The sequence below is a fragment of the Bubalus kerabau genome, chromosome 5, assembly GCF_029407905.1.
Source record: "Bubalus kerabau isolate K-KA32 ecotype Philippines breed swamp buffalo chromosome 5, PCC_UOA_SB_1v2, whole genome shotgun sequence".
Classification (NCBI taxonomy): Eukaryota; Metazoa; Chordata; class Mammalia; order Artiodactyla; family Bovidae; genus Bubalus; species Bubalus kerabau.
In genome coordinates this window covers 34,580,766-34,602,822 of record NC_073628.1, presented here as the reverse complement: position 1 = coordinate 34,602,822, position 22,057 = coordinate 34,580,766, and the positions used below count along the sequence as shown (strand labels likewise).

The following is a 22,057-nucleotide window of genomic DNA, read 5'->3' as shown; positions in this document are numbered from 1 at the left end:
GTGTGATGCCTGGTCAAGGCCTTTAGGTTCCATGAGGGCAGAGGCAGTGAATAAAACAAATACAGCCCTCAGGGTGCCTGGCAGTGTGAGTGCTCCAAAATGACAGCCGGCCAACAGAGCAACACCTCATACGGTCAACTGGATCACCGACGGGAGCCAAGTGGGCAGCGCCGCACAGGGGGGCTCCACTGGCTCGCCCTCTCCTGCCCAGTCAGGGCACTGAGCCGGCCCCATGGGCTCTGCCCGTGAACCCACGCCCGCCTGGACCGGGGCCCAACAGCTTACAGCAAGCAGGGGCCTGGAGGCAGGTGCAGGCGGGTTCCGGTGAAGGCGAGGCGTCAGACCAGGCCTCCCCTCCAGCATCCCCCGCACCCCACAGCCCGCTCCCCCTGCGCTCACCTGGCTGTGCTCCAGGAAGGCGAAGAGCCACTGCAGCTTCGTCATCAAGGGCTGCGAGTTGTTCTCGGTCAAACGGAGCACACAGTGTCTGAAACTTCAAAACAGAGCACCCCGAATTAAGCTGGGGCACCCAAAGAGCCTCTAACTCACCCACACTGTGGCAACCCAAGGCCTCCAGGCCACAGGCAGGACAGACACTTGTAGCTCAACTCTGGGCCAGAAGCCGGGCAGGGGGGCAGGTGAACAACTCGGTTGGACAATTAAATGACCCCTGCCATCCCCCTTCCAGTTCTAACAGCCCCTGACTCCAAGAGCTGAATGTCCTAAGGTTCTAATATCTGAACTCTCAGACATGCTCCAGAGTCCATGCCAATATCACCACCAGCCGCTCACACCCTCTACCCTGCGTCCCTGGGTGATGGTGTTCAGACCATCCAGAGTAGCAGGCCCCTACTCCAACCAGAGCCCCTTCCACTAGGACCACCCCCAAGTTGTTCCTCTTTCCTCAAATGAGTGAGGCAGGGGTCAATGTGAAGAATATGCTGAAAAAAAGAGGGCGCTGTGGGGGCAGACTAGGGCTCTTGACACGTCTGATCCTATGGGAGACGAGAAGAAGTCCTTCCTGACAACCACATCCCCTGGAACAACCCAATTCCCAGGCCCCAGCTGAGCTCCTGTTTTCACAAAAATCTCTGAGCATACAGGTCAGGCCATCTCTCTAACCTGCACCCACTGTACGGGGCGGTGTAACCAAATTGTGGTCCACTTAGCAGGCTGCGACAAAGCAAGTTCGGAGAGAGCATTTAGAAACTTGTATAGTGACTTGACATCACTGTTATACAGACACATGAACATCATCTAGTAAGTCATTGCATTATATTCTACAAAAGTAGGAGTCTACAGCAGACTGGAAATCCAAAAACAAAACAAAGCTAGTCCTTCCCCAGGCAGCTTGAGAAGCACAGCAGCAGCGGTGTCAGGAAGTCCTGGAGTTCAGTTCCAACCTCGTTCCCCTGGAGTTGAAGCTGAGAGGACAAACTGCCTGGAGCTCCTCCCACAGCCAAAAACAAGCCTTACTTTGAGACTTGTCAAAAAGATGCTGAAGTGTGGTACTGGTCAAAGAACAGGGGAACCGATAAATAGAATAAAGAGCCCAGAAACAGACCCCCATAAACACAGTCAAGTGATCTTTAATAAAGGAGCAAAGGCAGGAGAACGGGGCAGAGACACTCTGGTCAACAAAATGGTACTGGAACAAGTACACGTCCCCCACCAAAAAAAAGTAATCTGAACACAAACCCTACACCCATCACAAAAGTTAACTCAAAATGGATCATAAAATGCTCAAGTATAAAACTCCTAGAAAACAAGAGAAAACCTAGTGACCTTGAGTGTGGCGAATACCTTTTTAGAAAAATCACCAAAATAATAAGCCAAATTTCATTAAAGTTAAAATGTTTCTGTTACAGTATCAAGAGAATTCCAGAAAAACATCTACCTCTGATTCATTGACTACAATAAAGCCTAGCCAATGAAGGCTTTGACTGTGTGGACCACAACAAACTATGGAAAATTCTTAAAGAGATGGAAATAACAGACCACCTTACCTGCCTGAGAAACCCGTGTGCATGCAGGTCAAGAAGCAACAGTTAGAACTGGATATGGAACAATGGACTGGTTCAAAATTGGGAAAGAAGTACATCAAGGCTGTTTATTGTCACCCTGCTTATTTAACTTCTATTCAGAGTTATATCATGTGAAATGCTGGGCTGGATGAAGCTCAAGCTGGAATGAAGATTGCCAAGAAAAATATCAATAACCTCAGATATGCAGATGACACCACCCCTATGGCAGAAAGCAAAGAGTAAAGAGCTTCTTGATGAAGGTGAATGAAGAGAGTGAAAAAGCTGGCTTAAAACTCAGCATTCAAAAAAACCTTAAGATCATGGCATCCAGTCCCATTACTTCATGGCAAATACATTGGGGAAACAATGGAAACTCTGACAGACTTTATTTTCTTGGGCTCCAAAATCACCATAGACAGTGATTGCATCCTTGAAATTAAAAGACACTTGCTCCTTGGAAGAAAAGCTATGACAAACCTAGACAGCATATTAAAAAGCAGAGACATCACTTTGCCGACAAAGGTCTGTAGAGTCAAATTATGGTTTTCCAACTAGTCATGTACAGATGTGAGAGTTGGACCACAAAGAAGGCTCAGCACCAAAGAATTGATGCTTTCAAACTGTGGTGTTGGAGAACTCTTGAGAGTCCCTTGGACAGCAAGGAAATCACACCAATCCTAAAGGAAATCAACCCTGAATATTCATTGGAAGGACTAATGCTGAAGCTCCAATACTTTGGCCACCTGATGCAAAGAGCTGACTCATTAGAAAAGACCCTGATGCTGGGAAAGACTGAAGGCAGGAGGAGAAGGGGATGACAGAGGATGAGATGGTTGGATGGCATCACTGACTCAATGGACATGAGTTTGAGGAAACTCCGGGAGATGGTGAAGGACAGGGAAAGTTGGTATGCTGCAGTAAATGGGGTCACCAAGAGTCAGACACGGCTGAGCCACTGAACAACAACAATAACCTACTAGAAAGGCCAAAATCCATACACTATAGACACTATGTATAAAACAGACAACTAATTAGATCCTATTGTATAGCTCAGGGAACTCTACTCAGTGCTCTGTGGTGACCTACATGAGAAGGAAATCCAAAAAAGAGAGGGTATATATACATATATATATACATATACATATACATATATATATATACATATAGTTGATTCACTCTGCTGTGCAGTAGGAACTAAGTCAACATTAGCAAGCAACTATATTCCACTAAGTACTAATTTTTTTAAAAAAAGAAAGGCCAAAATCCTGAACACTGACAACACCAAATGCTAGCAAGGACAGGGAACAACAGGAATTCTCATTTATTGCTGGGGGAAATGTAAAATAGTATAGCTACTTCGGAAGAAAGTTTTACAGTTTCTTACACAACCAGATATACTCTCACCATCCGATGCAGCGATCATACTCTTTGGTATCCACCCTAAGGAGGTGAAACCTTATGTCCACACAAAAACTTGCACAAGTATGTTGATGCAAGCTTTATCATAACTGCCAACTTTGAAGCAGCAAAATATCCTATATCCTTCAACAGGTTAATGGATAAATGGAACTGTGGTACATCCTGACACTGGACATTTTCCAGTGCTAAAAAGAAATGCACTCTCAAGCCATGAAAAGAAATGGAGGAACTTTAAATGCATATTACTAAGTTAAAAAACTCAATCTGAAAAGACTACATACTATATGATTCCAATTGTATGGTTCTGAAAAAGGCAAAACTAGGAAAACAGTAAAAAGGTTGCCAGGAGTTGGAAGGGGATGAACAGATAGAGCAGAGGATTTTTAGGGCAGTGAAAATACACTAAATGAACCTCTGGGACAACATTAAACACACCAACATTTGCATTACAGGGTCCCAGAAGGAGAAGAGAGAGAAAAGGCCTGAGAAAATATTTTAAGAGGTAGTAGCTGAAAACTTCCCTAATATGGGAAAGGAAAAAGTCCCATACAGGATATACCCAAGGAGGAACACAATGAAACATATATTAATCAAACTGACAAAAGTTAAAGATAGAAAATATTAAAAACAAGGGGAAAGCAACAAATAACATAAAATGGAATCCCCATACCTTTATCAGCTGATTTTTCAGCAGAAACTCTGCAGGCCAGAAGGGAGTGGTATGGTATAGCTAAGGTGATAAAAGGGAGAAAACTGCAACCAAGAACACTCTACCCAGCAAGGCTCTCATTCAGATTTGACAGAGAAATCAAAAGTTTTATAGACAAGCAAAAACTAGGAGAATCTAGCACCACCAAACCAGCTTTACAACAAATGTTAAAGGAATTTCTCTAGGCAGAAAAGGCTACAACTAGAAACAAGAAAAGTATGAATGGGACAGCCCATTGGTAAAGGCAAACATACAAAAAGGTAAGAAATCATCTACCCACAAATATGATATCAAGACCAGCAAATGTTAAGAAGAGGAGAGCAGAAATGCAGCATATTGGAAATGCATGGGAAATTAAGAGACTAGCAACTTAAAAAACAATCTTGTAGAGACTATTATATCAAAACCTCATAGTCACTGCAAACCAAAAATCTACACTACACACACTCATAAAAAAAGAAAAAGGAATCCAAACTCCACACTAAAGATAGTCAACAAATCACAAGAGAAGAAAGCAAAGAAGATGGGAAGGGAAAAGACTTACAAAAACAAAGTCAAAACAACAAAATGGTGATAAGAACATTCATATTGATAATTACCTTAAATATAAATGGATTAAATGCTCCAGGCAAAAGACACAGACTGGCTGAATGGATACAAAACGAGTCCCATATATATACTGTCTACAAGAAACTCACTTCAGATCTGGGGACACACATGACTGAAAATGAGGAGATGGAAAAAGGCATTCCATGCAAATAAAAATCAAAAGAAAGCTGGAGTAGCTCATCAGACAAAACAGACTTCAAAATAAAGACTGTTATAAGAGACAAAGAAGGACACTGTATAATGATCAAGGGATCAATCCAAGATCTAACTACTATAAATATATGTGCCCAACACAGGAGCACCTCAATATATAAGGCAAATGCTGCTGCTGCTAAGTCGCTTCAGTCGTGTCCGACTCTGTGCAACCCCATAGACAGCAGCCCACCAGGCTCCCCCGTCCCTGGGATTCTTCAGGAGTGGGTTGCCAGTTCCTTCTCCAGCGCATGAAAGTGAAAAGTGAAAGTGAAGTCGCTCAGTCATGTCCAACTCTTTGTGACCCCATGAACTGCAGCCTACCAGGCTCCTCCGCCCATGGGGTTTTCCAGGCAAGAGTACTGGAGTGGGGTGCCATTGCCTTCTCCCAAGGCAAATGCTAACAGCCATAAAAGGAGAAACCAACTGTAGTACAAGAATAGGAGGGGACTCTAACCCTCCCCACACACTTTCATCAATGGACAGATCATCCAAACAGAAAATTAATAGAGAAATAACGGCCTTGCATGACATATTAGACAAAATGGACTTAATTGATATTCATAGAGCATTCTATCCAAAAGCAAAATACAAATTCTTTTTCAAGTGCAGGTGGAACTTCTCCAGGATTGACCACATGCTGGGCCACAAGGCAAGCCTTGGTAAATTTAAGAAAACTTGGAATCATATCAAGCATCTTTTCTGACCACAACACTACGGGATTATAAGTATTGACCACAGAGAGAGATCAAGATGTTGGAGTAGTAGGACATAAAGCTCACCCTCTGCCACAAATACACCTATATGTGAAATGATCCTCACAGAATGTCTACTGAACACTGGCAGAAGACCTCAGATGGGCTAAAAAGGCAAAAAAAAAAAAAAAATCTCCATGTAACTGGGTAGGGGAAAAAAGCAAGCAAGCAAGACAGGAATTGGGATGGGATGTTTACCACTGGGCGGGAGCTATAAAGGAGGAAAGACTTCTGCAACCTGGGACGCCTCCTCACTGGCAAGGAGGTCAGCCAGGATGGAAGGGGAGCCTCACGGCCTCAGAGGAGAGCGCAGCGGCCTGTTCGTGGCAGCCAGAGCAGAGGGAGAACTGCACGGATGGTCAGTACCACCAGGCACTCCCCAGCCTGACATGCAGGTCCACTGGAGCTGGCAGCGGGGGGTGCTGGAACTCAGGCTTCAGGCACCAGAAGTGGGGAGAGGACTGGGGCTGGAATCCAGTGTGACTACACCTGGGTCTGTATGACTACCAGTCCCTGGCAAGTAGATACAGGAAGGGGTTAACGTGCTTGAAAACCAGGGTAACGACAAATCAAAAACATACAATAAATTCACACACACATCCACACACAAGGAAGGGAACTATAATACAAAAGAAAATCATCAAACCACAACAGGAAAAAGAAAGGGACAAAGAAGAAATATAAATCAACAGGGAGACTTCCCTGGTGGCCCAGTGGCTTAGACTCCATGCTCCCAATGCAGAGGCCCAGGGCTCGATCCCTGATCAGGGAACTAAATCACACATCCACAGCTAACAGTTTCCATGCCACAACTAAAAGATAGCACATGCCGCAACAAAGACCCACACAGCCAAATGAATAAATGAACAGGAAAACAAGGTTTAAAATGGCAAAAAAAAAAAAACCAAAAAATACAGATCTATAAATAATTACCTTGAATGCTTGAATGTCAATGGACTAAATATACTCCAATCAAAAGACACAGAATGGAAGGTTGGATGAAAAAACAAGAGCCTTCAATATGCTGCCTATAAGTGACCCACTTTAGGGCAAAGGACACACAAAGATTGAAAGTGGGGTGATGGGAAAATATATTTCATGCAAATAGAAATGAAAAGAAAGCAGGGGTGGCAATACTCATATTATCAGACAAAACAGACTTCAAAACAAAGATCATAGAACATAGTCTAATACAAAACATACCAATGTTTCCTTAGGACAGACTCCCAAGGCCATAGAAATAAAAATAAAATCAAATGAGACTTAATCAAACTTAAAAGTTTTTGCACAGCAAAGGAAATAAACAAAATGAAAATAATAACCTACAAAATGGAAGAAAATATTTGCAAACAATGTGACCAACAAGGGCTTAATATCCAAAATGTATACAAGTAGCTCATACAACTCAACAACCAAAAAACAACCCAACAGAAAAACAGGCAGAAGACCAAAACAGACATTTCTCCAAAGTAGACAAACAGATGGCCAGTAGCATGAAAAAATGCTGTTAGGGAAAGTAAATCAATAGTCTTGTTTAGGCTTCAGAGACAAAGCAGAGCAGGCCTCTGACCTAGCTTTTCACCTGCCTGGACACTGCCCTGACTTGGAGTGCCCTGACTGCCTGCTGTGAATGCAAGACTTGAGGCACCACAGATAAGATCGGAGACAAATTCTGAAATTGTTGAGCCCCTGGAGGGGTACTGGTCAACCAAGTGCCAGGCGCTTAACAAGATTCCAAGTTTTACAGGACAAAAAAATAGCATTGACATGAAACCAGAGCTGCAATTTGCTCACAGATTGATGGTATCAGTTTGCGTCCAGGGATTAAAAGCAGGAACCCAAAACTGCAATTTTTGAAGTCTCACCCATGGAGCGGATGCACTAGCTGGGACCTTTTCCCAAAAACCTACCTGTTTGGTGATGTATCCTCTGCTGTTCCTATTTCTCTTTTCTTTTAATGTTAGTATACTGAAACCCAGCTAGATAATTCCCTAATAAATATTTATATTATTTATTTGTATATAAGGAGTGGCTTATTTTGTTAACAAATCCTTTGAACCTGAGACAAAAGTGAAAACAAGACACTGGTTGGCGCTGAGTAGGATTTGTGAAACAAAATGCCCCTCTTCAAGAAGAAAGAGATTAAGGTTGATGAAGAGTTTATTCCCAGATGGCAAGATTCACCTTATTGCTCGTTAGCTAATGAACAGTACATACTCACTGGATTATGTGAGAATTGGAATCTTAAAAAGTGGTCCAAACCCTGAGCAGTTACTGAATGTTTGCGGCTCGCACAGACTGAAAAAAGACAAGAATGTGACACCGCGTGAGACGCTGGACCCTCTTCTCTGCCTACTGTAAGGTACATGAAGCTAACTTAAAATTGTCTAAGAAGTTACAACTGGAAAAAGAATTATGAGATTTGTGAGGGCAACTGTCCATGCTACAATGCCAAAATTATACTGGCATTAAAAAAAATTGGCATTAAATGTTCACTTTTTAAGCAGGCTCTCCCTTGCGCCTGCCCACATTTCTAACAGTGTCCCCCACTGCCCTCTCTCTCCTGTTTGTGCAGTTGTGGACTTCTACCTCCCCAACTCGCTGTCTCCCTCTCCATCAGCTAATCCCCTTCTAACTTCCCCTATCAGGGGAGTGAGGAGCCTAGCTTCCCCCACTCTAGCAAGTTTCTTTGCCCCTTCAGATTCTTCTGATCAAAGACCCCACCTCCCCAGGGGGACAATCCAAGATTTTTATCAGCCCATCTGCCCCTTTTATCACAGTCAATTTTAGCACTATTTGGTCTATATTTCAGCTGTAAAACTGTGACTATAGAAAGATGACTTTTTTTTTTTGGACACAGGATGGCCATGATATTCTTTAGACTCTGGATTTTTTTTTCTCTTTGAAACTGCAAAACTGGTTTTTTTGCATTTGCAGTTAAAACACAGGTAGCCTGTTAAAAAGCACTGCCTAGGGAATAGCTTGGTGGCTCAGACAGTCAAGAATCTGCCTGCCATTCAGGAGACCAGAGTTCGATCCCTGGGTCAGGAGATCCCCTGAAGAAGGAAATGGCAACCCACTCCAGTATTTTTGCCTGGAGAATCCCATGGACAGAGGAGCCTGGCAGGCTAAAGCCCGCCACTCAGACACAACTGAGTGACTAAGCACTCACACAAGGAAAAGCTTGACGTTAACCCTCGCATGTCCTTGAAATACACAGCCCACTTTGCCTGAGACCTCAGCCTTGGGTAAATTAGAACTTCAAGCCAAGAAAGAAAGGGTTGGGGGGAGGGGTCAAAGAGGCCTTTTAAATCTCAAGCAGAAAACTATGACATCTCTGTCTGGATTTATGTATGTCTCAGTGTGTCTTTGTTTTGGATAATATTGCTGAGGTTAATCTGCATATGAACTCTAATTCAATTGACTTAAAGAAAAGTAAGCATTTACAAATCAAACAATTACAAGAGAAATCAACCTAAATGAATTTCAGGTTCACATGAACTGGGAAATAGTAAATATTTTATGGCTTCCCAGGTGGCTCTAGTGGTAAAGCCTGCCAATGCAGGAGACATAAGAAACATGGGTTTGATCCCTGGGTCAGGAAGATACCCTAGCGGAGGAAATGGAAATCCATGTATGGATGTGAGAGTTGGACTGTGAAGAAGGCTGAGCGCCTAAGAATTGATGCTTTTGAACTGTGGTGTTGGAGAAGACTCTTGAGAGTCCCTTGGACTGCAAGGAGATCCAACCAGTCCATTCTGAAGGAGATCAGCCCTGGGATTTCTTTGGAAGGAATGATGCTAAAGCTGAAACTCCAGTACTTTGGCCACCTCATGCGAAGAGTTGACTCATTGGAAAAGACTCTGATGCTGGGAGGGATTGGGGGCAAGAGGAGAAGGGGACGACAGAGGATGAGATGGCTGGATGGCATCACTGACTTGATGGACGTGAGTCTGAGTGAACTCCTGGAGTTGGTGATGGACAGGGAGGCCTGGCGTGCTGTGATTCATGGGGTCCCAAAGAGTCGGACACAACTGAGCGACTGATCTGATCTGATCTGATTCTTGCCTGAAGAATCCCATGACCTGAGGAACCTGGTGGGCTACAGTCCATGGGGTAACAAAGAGTCAGACACAACTGAAGGGACTCACCATTAATGTTTATTTGCTAATCTAATTAAGACATGTCTTGAGTCATCAACACTGTGTAATACTTTTATTGTGCCTAGTTTAATGTAAGCTAAATTTGTCCATAAGGAAAGTAACTCAAGTGAAGAAACTTTTAAACAAAGAAAAATATAAATGAGACAGGAGCTTTTAGATAAATTCTATTAATTTATAAATGCTTTATTATGCTTTAGGAATGTCTATCTAAAATAGTCTCTCTAGGTTGGAGTAACTCGAATTTCTCGAGTTGTGCTAAACTAATTGATGAAAGTTTACTGAATAGCTAGGTCATTTCCAAATAAAATAAGATTTTAAAATATTAATTACTGAACACTAACTTCCTCTTACAGAGAAACTAAAGAGATTCTGCACTATTAATGAGTATGTTTGGTGCCACCCTGAGATTTTCTCTATAAGAAAGCAAATGTTTTTAGAAATTATCACTGGTATTTATGTTCACCAATTTATAGAATGCTAATATAAAGGACAGTTCAGGGTTGCTTAAGGATAGTACGATATGTGTTTTTAGTTTAAAAAAAAAGTATGAAAATTGAAATTACATTTTATTAAGAAAAAAAGGTCTGATATACAGGTATCTGTTTCTAAATGAATAAAGTGATTTTTGTTTTTTTAAACAGAGATTTATGGAAGGCGGACCCCAAGAAAAGAGTTTTGTGCATAGTACAAATTTTGAGACATTGAACTGCCTTTGATAATGAATTTTAAGTTTCTTTACCTCTAAAGTGATCTGTTCTATGTTTACCTTCAAAATCATTTGTTACTTTGGCCAAGTAAATAACTGTTTCACAGTGACCTATATGATCCTATCTAACTGAGTGTTATAAACCCTTTTCATAGTTTTGGCAAAACTTTCTAAAATTAAATTCTCAGTTCAGTTCAGTTCAGTGGCTCAGTCGTGTCCGACTCGTTGCGACCCCATGGACTGCAGCACGCCAGGCCTCCCTGTCCATCACCAACTCCCAGAGTCTACCCAAACCCATGTCCGTTGAGTCAGTGATGCCATCCAACCATCTCATCCTCTGTCATCCCCTTCTCCTCCTGCTTTCAATCTTTCCCAGTATCAGGGTTTTTCAAATGAGTCAGCTCTTTGCATCAGGTGGCCAAAGTATTGGAGCTTCAGCTTCAACATCAGTCCTTCCAATGAACATTCAGGACTGATTTCCTTTAGGATGGACTGGCTGGATCTCCTTGCAGTCCAAGGAACTCTCAAGAGTCTTCTCCAACACCATAGTTCAAAAGCATCAATTCTTCGGCGCTCAGCTTACCTTATGGTCCAACTCTCACATCGATACATGACTACTGGAAAAACCAGAACCTTGACTAGACAGGCCTTTGTTGGCAAAGTAATGTCTCTGCTTTTTAATATGCTGTCTAGGTTGGTCATAACTTTTCTTCCAAGGAGTAAGCATCTTTTTATTTCATGGCTGCAGTCACCATCTGCAGTGATTTTGGAGCCCAAAAAAGTAAAAGTCTGACACTGTTTCCACTGTTTCTCCATCTATTTGCCATGAAATGATGGGACTGGATGCCATGATCTTAGTTTTCTGAATATTGAGCTTTAAGCCAACTTTTTCACTCTCCTCTTTCACTTTCATCAAGAGGCTCTTTAGTTCTTCTTCACTTTCTGCCATAAGGGTGGTGTCATCTGCATATCTGAGGTTATTGATATTTCTCTTGGCAATCTTGATTCCAGCTTGTGCTTCATCCAGCCCAGCATTTCTCATGATGTACTCTGCATATAATGAAGTTCTTTTGATCTCTAGCTGACTTTGGAGTGCTTTAGAGGGCCCCTGAGACATCCCAAAGAGAGATATTAAACTACCTGGCTTCATTTGACATGTTAAATTACATGAGAAGTATTGCTGGAGGAGTGATATATATATATCTGTATATATTATACTATATGGCTGATTTACTAATACAGATATCCTAAAATTATGTGGGATTCATAAAGATCTGATATGTCCTGATAAAATGTTGCCAATTAAAGTTCTACTTTTCATATGAAAGTGTTATGTGTCACAGCAATGACCAGGTTGCTTTGTCAACTGTAACATAATCAGATTTTAAACATGCCTTCTATGGTTTCATTCTGATGCCTTTGCAAAAATAATGCTCCTTCTTCAAGATTTATAGAAAAGACTTTCTAAGAGAAACCAGATAAACACATTTTGTTATTAACAGTAACACGGTACCAGACTGAAATTTGTTAAGAAAACAAAGTTTTCTTAGAATGCAACTTTGGTAACAGATTGTGAATTTCTTTGCCTTTAAGTTATTTATATTTGTTTTTAAAATCCTATTTTTTTAAATATCTTATCCCTTTGGTAAAGTAAATAAGTACTATTTCACAATGATCTCTAAAGATTATGGTACTCTGGTAAAGCACTGAAGATAAAGCTCATTCTGCTTTGCTGTTGTGTCGCTCAGTCATGTCCGACTCTGTGCCACCCCATGGACAGCAGCACACCAGGCTTCCCTGGCTTTCACTATCTCCTGGAGCTTGCGCATACTCATGTCCACTGAGTCACTGATGTCATCCAACCATCTCATCCTCTGTCATCCCCTTCTCCACCTGCCTTCAAGCTTTCCCAGCACTCTCAGACTATTGCTATCCTGATGTCCTTAAAACATGGAAATAGTCTACTCCTAAATTCATTTCAGTTCACTCGTTCAGTCGTGTCTGACTCTTTGTGACCCCATGGACTGCAGCACACCAGACTTCCCTGTCGATCATCAACTCCCAGAGCTTCCTTAAACTCATGTCCATTGAGTCAGTGATGCTATCCAACCATCTCATCCAATGAGTCAGTTCTTCACATCAGGTGGCCACAAGTATTGGAGTTTCAGTCAACATCAGTCCTTCCAATGAATATTCAGGACTGATTTCCTTTAGGATGGACTGGTTGGATCTCCTTGCAGTCCAAGGGACTCTCAAGAGTCTTCTCCAACACCATAGTTCAAAAGCATTGATTCTTCGGTGCTCAGCTTTCTTTATGGTCCAACTCTCACATCCATACATGACTACTGGAAAAACCACAGCCTTGTCTAGACACACCTTTGTTGACAAAGTAATGTCTCTGCTTTTTCATATGTTGTCTAGGTTGGTCATAGCTTTCTTCCAAGGAGCAAGCGTCTTTTAACTTCATGGCTGCAGTCACCATCTGCAGTGATTTTGGAGTCCCAAAAACTAAAGTCTGACACTGTTTCCATTATTTCCCCATCTATTTGGCATGAAGTGATGGGACTGGATGCCGCGATCTTAGTTTTCTGAATGTTGAGTTTTAAGCCAACTTCTTCACTCTCCTCTTTCAATTTCATCAAGAGGCTCTTTAGTTCTTCTTCACTTTCTGCCATAAGCGTGGTGTCATCTGCATATCTGAGGTTATTGATATTTCTCTTGGAATCTTGATTCCAGCCTGTGCTTCATCAAGCTCAGCATTTCTCATGATTTACTCTGCATATGAGGTAGACAAGCAGGGTGACAATATACAGCCTTGACGTTTTCCTTTCCCAATTTGGAACCAGTCTGTTGTTCCATGTCCAGTTCTAACTGTTGCTTCTTGACCTGCATACAGATTTCTCAGGAAGCAGGTCAGGTGATCTGGTATTCCCATCTCTTTAAGAATTTTCCACCATTTGTTGTGATCCACATAGTGCTGCGGTTCATGGGTTCATGCAAAGAGTAGGACACGATTGAGCGACTGAACTGAACACAGTCAAAGGCTTTGGCATAGTCAATAAAGCAGAAGTAAATGTTTTTCTGGAACTCTCTTACTTTTTCAATGATTCAATGGATGTTGACAACTTGATCTCTGGTTCCTCTGCCTTTTCTAAATCCAGCTTGAACATCTGGAAGTTCATGGTTCACATACTGTTGAAGCCTGGCTTAGAGAATTTTGAGCATTACTTTGCTAGCACGTGAGATGAGTGCAATTAAATTGGGGAGTTTAAAATAGGTAAGCAATAGCTGTAAATCAAACAGTCAGGGGCTATGGGAAACCCAAAACATCCACTTAGCTATTCTCTACTCGCTGACAAACTTCATTTTTATTTGATGGGACAAAGCCTTCCCTGGCTGCAGGGTTAATGCCCTTAACAATGAAAAATGTTTATGTTTCAATGAACATTAAATTCCAGTTTTGTTACTCATTTCTGAGATATAGTTCCTTGTTGTTCTAGTGTTTAAAATTTAATTAAGTTGTTAAAAGGACACTTTAAGTTTGTTTCTTATATCAGTAGTCAATCTTTGGATAAAGATCAGATGCTCCATGATCTACAACCAGGAGATTAACACTAAGTTAATACTAAGATTAACACTAAGTTATTTAACTAAGTCAGATGACCTGGGGATATACCTAATGATAGTTCCTGGCTTAAATTCTTACTTGTGACCTTAGTAATAACGGCTAGCTATATTATGTTCTATGTCACTTGTTCCAGAAAATTGTTGTCTCTCACATTACCAAGTATATGACTGAGCTACTGATAAAAGGATGTATTTAGTTCCCTGTGAAATCAATGGGTTTAATAATGTAACTCCAGATATGGGAAGAAGCAACAAGAGAGAATATTTTCCTGGTTCAAGAGGCTAGTAAGATAGGTATGGTCTGGAGGCTTCTTGGTATTCGTGGGGCCTAGTCCAAGGACAGCACACTGAGTGGCCTATCAATGAAATCCTCTCTGGACCTGGGAACGAGCCTTTCTAGCGCCATGGGACACAGTGGCCATGAAATGCCCCCAAAGCATAGTCATTTCTGTGGCTATGAAGGGGCCCTGCTGACTGGAACTGGCACTAGCAGACTGCCTCTGCAAAGATTAAATCACGGCCACTATACTGCTGACCTTCAACATTCCCTGAAAGGAATTCAGGGTGGATATCAGGAAGCAGGCGCTCACTCTGTGCTCTGGGAAAAAGGGACAAAACAGGCCTTCAGATAGTCAGATGTTTTCAGGTAATGTTTTTTATCTTTTATGAGCCCAAATTCTTCAATCTTCTCATACTTAGAGAAACACTAACACCATGGTCCAATGTCTGGTCCTGTTTCTCCTGGCTGGCCTTTCTTCTAGTCACCTTGACAGCTCTTCTACTTTTATGCAGATTGATGATGACATCAGTTTGCATCCAAGGATTTCAAGCGTGAACCACAAACTGCAATTTTTTAAGTCTCACCCATGGAGTGGACACGCTACTTGGGACCTTTCCCCAGTTGGGACTCCATATGTGCTGTGACACAGGACTTCCCAGCACTGTTTGAGTCTGGATGTTCGTCAAAATCCAATTTGGTGATGTATCCTCTGCTGTTTCTATTTCTCTTTTCTTTTAATGTTAGTATACTGAAAGTAAGCTAGATACTTCTCTAATAAATATTTGTATTATTTGTATAAAACAAATAGCTTATTTTGTTAACAAATTCTTTGAATCTGAGACGAAAGTGAAAACTTTCGGTAAAACAGATGCTCAGTATCACTAATTATTAGAGAAACACAAACCAAATGAGGTACCACCACATGCCAGTCAGAATGGCCATCATTAAAAAAGTGTACAGGGACTTCCCTGATGGTCCAGCGGTTAAGAATTTGCCTGTGTACAAGACAGCAAAAGAGACACTGATGTATAGAACAGTCTTATGGACTCTGTGAGAGAGGGAGAGAGTGGGAAGATTTGGGAGAATGGCATTGAAACATGTAAAATATCATGTATGAAACGAGTTGCCAGGTCAGGTTCGATGCACGATACTGGATGCTTGGGGCTGGTGCACTGGGACGACCCAGAGGGATGGAATGGGGAGGGAGGAGGGAGGAGGGTTCAGGATGGGGAACACATGTATACCTGTGGCGGATTCATTTTGATATTTGGCAAAACTAATACAATTATGTAAATTTTAAAAATAAAATAAAATTAAAAAAAAAAAGAATTTGCCTGCTGATGCAAAGGACACGGGTTCAAATCCTGCTCTGGGAACATCCCACATACCACAGAGCAACTAAGCCCATGCACCATAACTACTGAAGCCCACACACGCTAGAGACCACGTGCCACAACTACAGAGCCTGACCCCAAGAGCTGAAACTACTGAAACCTAGGTACCCGAGAGCCAGTGCTCTGCCACAGAAGACACCGCAATGAAAAGCCCCCACTCGATGTAACTGGAGAAAGCCCATGCATAGCAACGAAGACCCAGCACAGCAAAAATAAATAATTAATCACTTTTCTTTTAAAAGCCTTCATATAACAAATGCCAGAGAGTGTGGAGAAAAGGGAATCCTCCTATCCTGTTGGTGGGAACGTGGGTTGGTGCAGCCACCGTGGAAAACATTATGGAGGTTCCTCAGAAAAGTTAAAATAGAATTACTATATGAACCAGCAATTGCAATCCTGGGCATCTGTACAGACAAAACTATAATTCAAAAAGATATATGTACTCCTAAATGCCTAGCAACACCATTCACAATAGCTGGAAATACGTTATTTCCAGGACATGGAAATAACATAAATGTCCATCAACAAATGAATGGAATAAGAAAATGTGGTACATATATACAATGGAATACACTAATCAGCCATAAAAAGAACGAAATGATGCCATTTGCAGCAACGGCGATGTAACTAGAGATTATCATACTAAGTGAAATAAGTCAGAAAGAGAAAAACAAGTATCATAAGATACCACTTTTAAGTGGAATCTAAAATATAACACAAATGAACTTATATATGAAACAGAAAGAATCACAGACATAGAGAATAGACTGGTGACTGCCAAGAGGGACACTGGTGGAAGAGGAATGGATTGAGAGCTTGAGTTTAGCAGATGGAAACTGTTACATACGTAATGGATAAATACGGCCCTACTGTATAGCACAGGGAACTATATTCAATATCCTGTGATAAACCATAATGGAAAAGAAGATGAAAAAGAATGTATAAACAAATTGGACCTACTTAAACTAAAAGGGTTTTGCATAGCAAAAGAAACTATAAATAAAATGAAAAGACAAACCACAGATTGGGAGAAAATATTTGCAAATGATGTGACTGACAAGGGATGGTTCTACAAAATTTACAAAGAGCTCATAAGGCTTAATATCATCAAAGCAAACCACCCAATCAAAAAATGGGCAGAAGGCCCAGACATTTCTCCAAAAAAGACATACAGGTGGCCAAGAGGCACATGAAAAGATGTTCAACATCACTAATTATTAGAGAAATGCAAATCAAAACTACAATGAAAGGATTGGTGCAAGATGGCAGAGTACAAGGATGTGTGCTCATCTTCTCCTGCTGCTGCTAAGGTGCTTCAGTCGTGTCCGACCCTGTGCGACCCCATAGACGGCAGCCCACCAGGCTCCACCCTCCCTGGGATTCTCTAGGCAAGAACACTGGAGTGGGTTGCCATTTCCTTCTCCAATGCATGAAAAGCGAAAAGTGAAAGTAAAGTTGCTCAGTCGTGTCCGACTCTCAGCGACCCCATGGACTGCAGCCTACCAGGCTCCTCTGTCAATAGGATTTTCCAGGCAAGAGTACTGGAGTGGGTTGCCCTTGCCTTCTCCCATCTTCTCCTACCAGAGCACAAAAATTACAGCTAGCTGTTAAACCACCATTGACAGGAAGGCACTAGAACCCACTAAAAAAATATACCCTACATCCAAGAACTAAGGAGAAGCCACAACAAGACAGTCGGAGGGGCACAATTACACTAAAATCAAACTCTATAGCTGCCAGGAGGGCAACTCACAAACTGTTGAACAATAATACCAAAGAAGTTCTCGCACTGTTGTGAAGGTTCTAGGCCTCAAATTAGGTTTCCAAGCCTGAAGATCCAGCCAAGGGACTGGGAATACACAGGGAATCTGATCTGGAAGGCCAGCAGGATTTGATTTCAGAGCTTCCATAGGACTGGGGAAAACAGAGAGTCCTGGAGGGCACAAACAAAATCTTGTGCTCAACAAGACCCAGGGGAAAGGAGCAGTGACCCCACAGGACACTGAGCGAGACCTGCCTCTGAGTGTTTGAGGGTCTCCTGCAGAGGTGTGGGTCAATGGTGGTCTGTCATGGGGATGGGGGCACCGGCAGCAGCAGTCCTAGGAGATGTGTCTCCATATAAGTCCTCTTGGAGGTCATCAATAGCCCTACTTTTGTTGTTGTTCAATCACTCAGTCGTGTCCAACTCTTTGTGACTACAAGGACTGCAGCACACCAGGCTTCCATGTCCTTCACCATCTCCCAGAGCTGTCATCTGCTTATTTAACTTACATGCAGAGTACATCATGCAAAATGCCAGGCTGGATGAAGCACAAGCTGGAATCAAGGTTGCCAGGAGAAACATCAATAATCTCAGATATGCAGATGACACCATCCTTATGGTAGAAAGTGAAAAGGAACTAAAGAGCCTTTTGATGAAGGTAAAAGAGGAGAGTGAAAAAGTTGGCTTAAAACTCAACATTCAAAAAACTAAGATCATGGCATCCAGTCCTATCACTTCATGGCAAACAGGTAGGGAAACAATGGAAACAGTGACAGACCTTATTTTCTTGAGCCCTACTAAGGCAATGGCACCCCACTCCAGTACTCTTGCCTGGAAAATCCCATGGACGGAGGAGCCTGGTGGGCTGCACTCCACGGGGTCACGAAGAGTCTGACATGACTGAGTGACTTCACTTTCACTTTTCACTTTCATGCATTGGAGAAGGAAATGGCAACCCACTCCAGTGTTCTTGCCTGGAAAATCCCAGGGACGGGGAAGCTTGGTGGGCTGCCATCTATGGGGTTGCACAGAGTCGGACACGACTGACACGACTTAGCAGCACCAACATAGAAGCATATAGACTTCAGGACTGGGTCGCCTCAGGCCAAAGAACTAATAGGAAGGGAGCACAACCCCACCCATCAGCAGACAATTGGATTCAAATTTTACTGAGCACTGCCCTGCCCACCAGAGCAAATCCCAGTTTTCCCCACAGCCAGTCCATCCTATCAGGAGGCTTGCACAAGCCTCTTATCCTCATTCACCAGAGGGCAGACAAAAGAAATAAGAACTGCAATCCCATCAGCCTCCAGACCTAAAACCACAATCACAGAAAGCAACCTCAAATGAAAAGAAATAGGATTATTTCCCAGATGAAGAAACAAGATAAATCCCTAGAAAAACAACTAAATGAAGTAGAGATAGGCAACCTCCCAGAAAAAGAATTCAGAATAATAATAGTGAAGATGATTCAGGATCTCAGGAAAAGAATGAAGGCAAAGATTGAGAAGATTTAAGAAATGTTTACCAAGGACCTAGAAAAAGTAAAGAACAAACAGAGATGAGCAATACACTAGAAGGAATCAATAGCAGGATAACTAAGGCAGAAGAATGGATAAGTGACCTGGGAGAATAGTGGAAATCAATGCTGCAAAGCAGAATACAGAAAAAATAATGAAGAGAAATGAAGACAGCCTAACAGACCTTTAACATCACCTTAACATCATTTAGGAGTTGGTGATGGACAGAGAAGCCTGGCATGCGGCAGTCCATGGGGTCACAAAGAATTGGACCCAACTGAGTGACTGAATTGAACTAAAAGACCTCTGGGAGAACATTAAATGCACCAATATTCACATTATAGGGGTCATAGAAGGAGAAGAGAGAGGTAAAGGAACCAAGAAAACATTTGAAGAGATAATAGCTGAAAACTTCCCAAACATGGAAAAGGAAACAGTCAATCATGTCCAGTTAGAACAGAGAGTTCCAGGCAGGATAAACCCCATAAGGAACACACCAAGACAAGTAATCAAACTGACAAAAATTAAAGACAAACTATTAAAAACAACAAGGGAAAAAAGACAAATAAAACATAAGGGAAAACCCATAATGTTATCAGCCGATTTCTCAACGGAAACTCTGCAAGCCAGAAGGCAATGCCTCAAAATATTCAAAATGATGAAAGGGAAGAACCGAAAACCAAGAATACCCAGCAAGACTCTCATTCAGATTTTAAGGAGAAACCAAAAGCTTTCCAGACAAGCAAAAATTAAGAGAATTCAGCACCACTAAACCAATTTTGCAAAAAATTATAAAGGAACTTCTCTAGGCAAGAAACACAACAGAAGGTAAAAATCTATAAAAAATTTACCTAAAACAATGAACAAAATGGTAATAGGATCATATATACCAGTAATTACCTTAAAGGTAAATGGATTAAATGTACCAACCAAAAGACATAGACTGGCTGGGTGGATACAAAAACAAGACCAATATATGCTTTCTACACAAGAAACCATCCCCAAGAAAAAGAAAGGCAAAATGGTTGTCTGAGGAGGCCTTACAAATAGCTGAGAAAAGAAGGGAAGCTAAAGGCAAATAAGAAAATGAAAGATACACACATCTGAATGCAGAGTTCCAGAGAATAGTAAGGAGAGATAAGAAAGCCTTTTTACAGAACAATGCAAAGAAAGAGAGGAAAATAATAGAACAGGAAAGACTAGAGATCTCTTCAAGAAAGTTAGAGATACCAAGGCAACATCTCCTGCAAAGATGGGCACAGTAAAGGACAGAAACGGTATGAACCTAACAGAAGCAGAAGAGATTAAGAAGAGGTGGCAAAAATACACAGAAGAACTATACAAAAAAGATCATGATGACTGGGATAACCACAATGATGTGATCACTCACCTAGAGCCAGACATCCTGGAGTGTGAAGTCAAGTGGACCTTAGGAAGCATCACTATGAACAAAGCTAGTGGAAGTGATGGAATTCCAGTTGAGCTATTTCAAATCCTAAAAGATGATGCTGTGAAAGTGCTGCACTCGATATACCAGCAAATTTGGTTGGGCTTCCCTCATAGCTCAGTTGGTAAAGACTCTGCCTGCAGTGCAGGAGACCCGGGTTCGATGCCTGGGTCGGGAAGATCCCCGAGAATAGTAAAGAGAAGGAAATGGCAACCCACTCCAGTATTCTTGCCTGGAGAATCCCATGGACAGAGGAGCCTGGCAGGCTACAGTCCATGGGGTTGCAAGAGTTGGACACGACTTATCGACTAAACAGCAGCAGCCACAGGACTGGAAAAGGTCAGTTTTCATTCCAATCTCAAAAAAGGGCAATGCCAAAGAATGTTCAAACTACTTCACATTTGCACTAATTTCATGTGCTAGTAAAGTAATACTCACAATCCTTCAAGCTAAGCTTCAAAGGTATGTGAACCAAGAACTTCTAGATGTACAATCTGGATTTTAAAAAGGCACAGGAACTAGAGATCAAACTGCCAACATCAACCTCTGCTGGATCACAGAAAAAGCAAGAGAGTTCCAGAAAAACATCTACTTCTGCTTCACTGACTATGCTAAAGCCTTTGACTGTGTAGATCACAACAAAGTGTGGAAAATTCTTAGAGAGATGGAAATAATAGACCACCTTACCTGCCTGAGAAACCTGTGTGCATGCAGGTCAAGAAGCAACAGTTAGGACTGGAAATGGAACAAAGGACTAGTTCAAAATGGGGAAAGGAGTATGTCAAGGCTGTATATTGTCACCTTGCTTATTTAATTTATATGCAGAGTACATCATCCAAATGCCGGGCTGAATGAAGCACAAGCTGGAATCAATTTTACAGGAAGTAATATCAATAAATAACCTCATATATGCAGCTGACACCACCCTTATGGCAGAAAGTGAAGAGAAACTAAAGAGCCTCTTGATGAAGGTGAAAAAGTTGGCTTAAAACTCAACATTCAAAAAACGATGGTCATGGCATCCAGTCCCATCACTTCATGGCAAATAGATGGAGAAACAATGGAAACAGTGACAGACTTTATTTTTGTGGGCTGCAAAATCACTGCAGATGGCAACTGCTGCCATGAAATTAAAAGACACTTGCTCCTTGAAACAAAAGCTATGGCAAACCTAGATAGCATATTAAAAAGCAGAGACGTTACTTAGCCAACAAAAGTCTGTCTAGTCAAAGCTATGTTTTTTCCAGTAGTCACATATGGTTGTGAGAGCTGGACAATAAAAAAGGCTGAGTGCTGAAGAACTGATGCCTTCGAACTGTGGTGTTGGAGAGTCCCTTGGACAGCAAGGAGATCAAACCAGTCAATCCTAAAAGAAATCAAACCTGAATATTCACTGGAAGGACTGATGCTGAAGCTGAAGCTCCAATACTTTGGCCATCTGATGCCAAGA

General features: G+C 41.9%; 1 protein-coding gene across 1 annotated transcript in view; it reads right to left on the bottom strand.

Annotated features, from left to right (window-relative positions):
• The window catches only part of USP35 (ubiquitin specific peptidase 35), a 62,113-nt gene that overhangs the window by 4,513 nt on the left and 35,543 nt on the right, over positions 1–22,057 (bottom strand). The window contains exon 9 of the mRNA XM_055581421.1: positions 400–493. Coding sequence (XP_055437396.1) covers positions 400–493 — 94 coding nt within the window. The remainder of the gene's footprint in view (positions 1–399; positions 494–22,057) is intronic.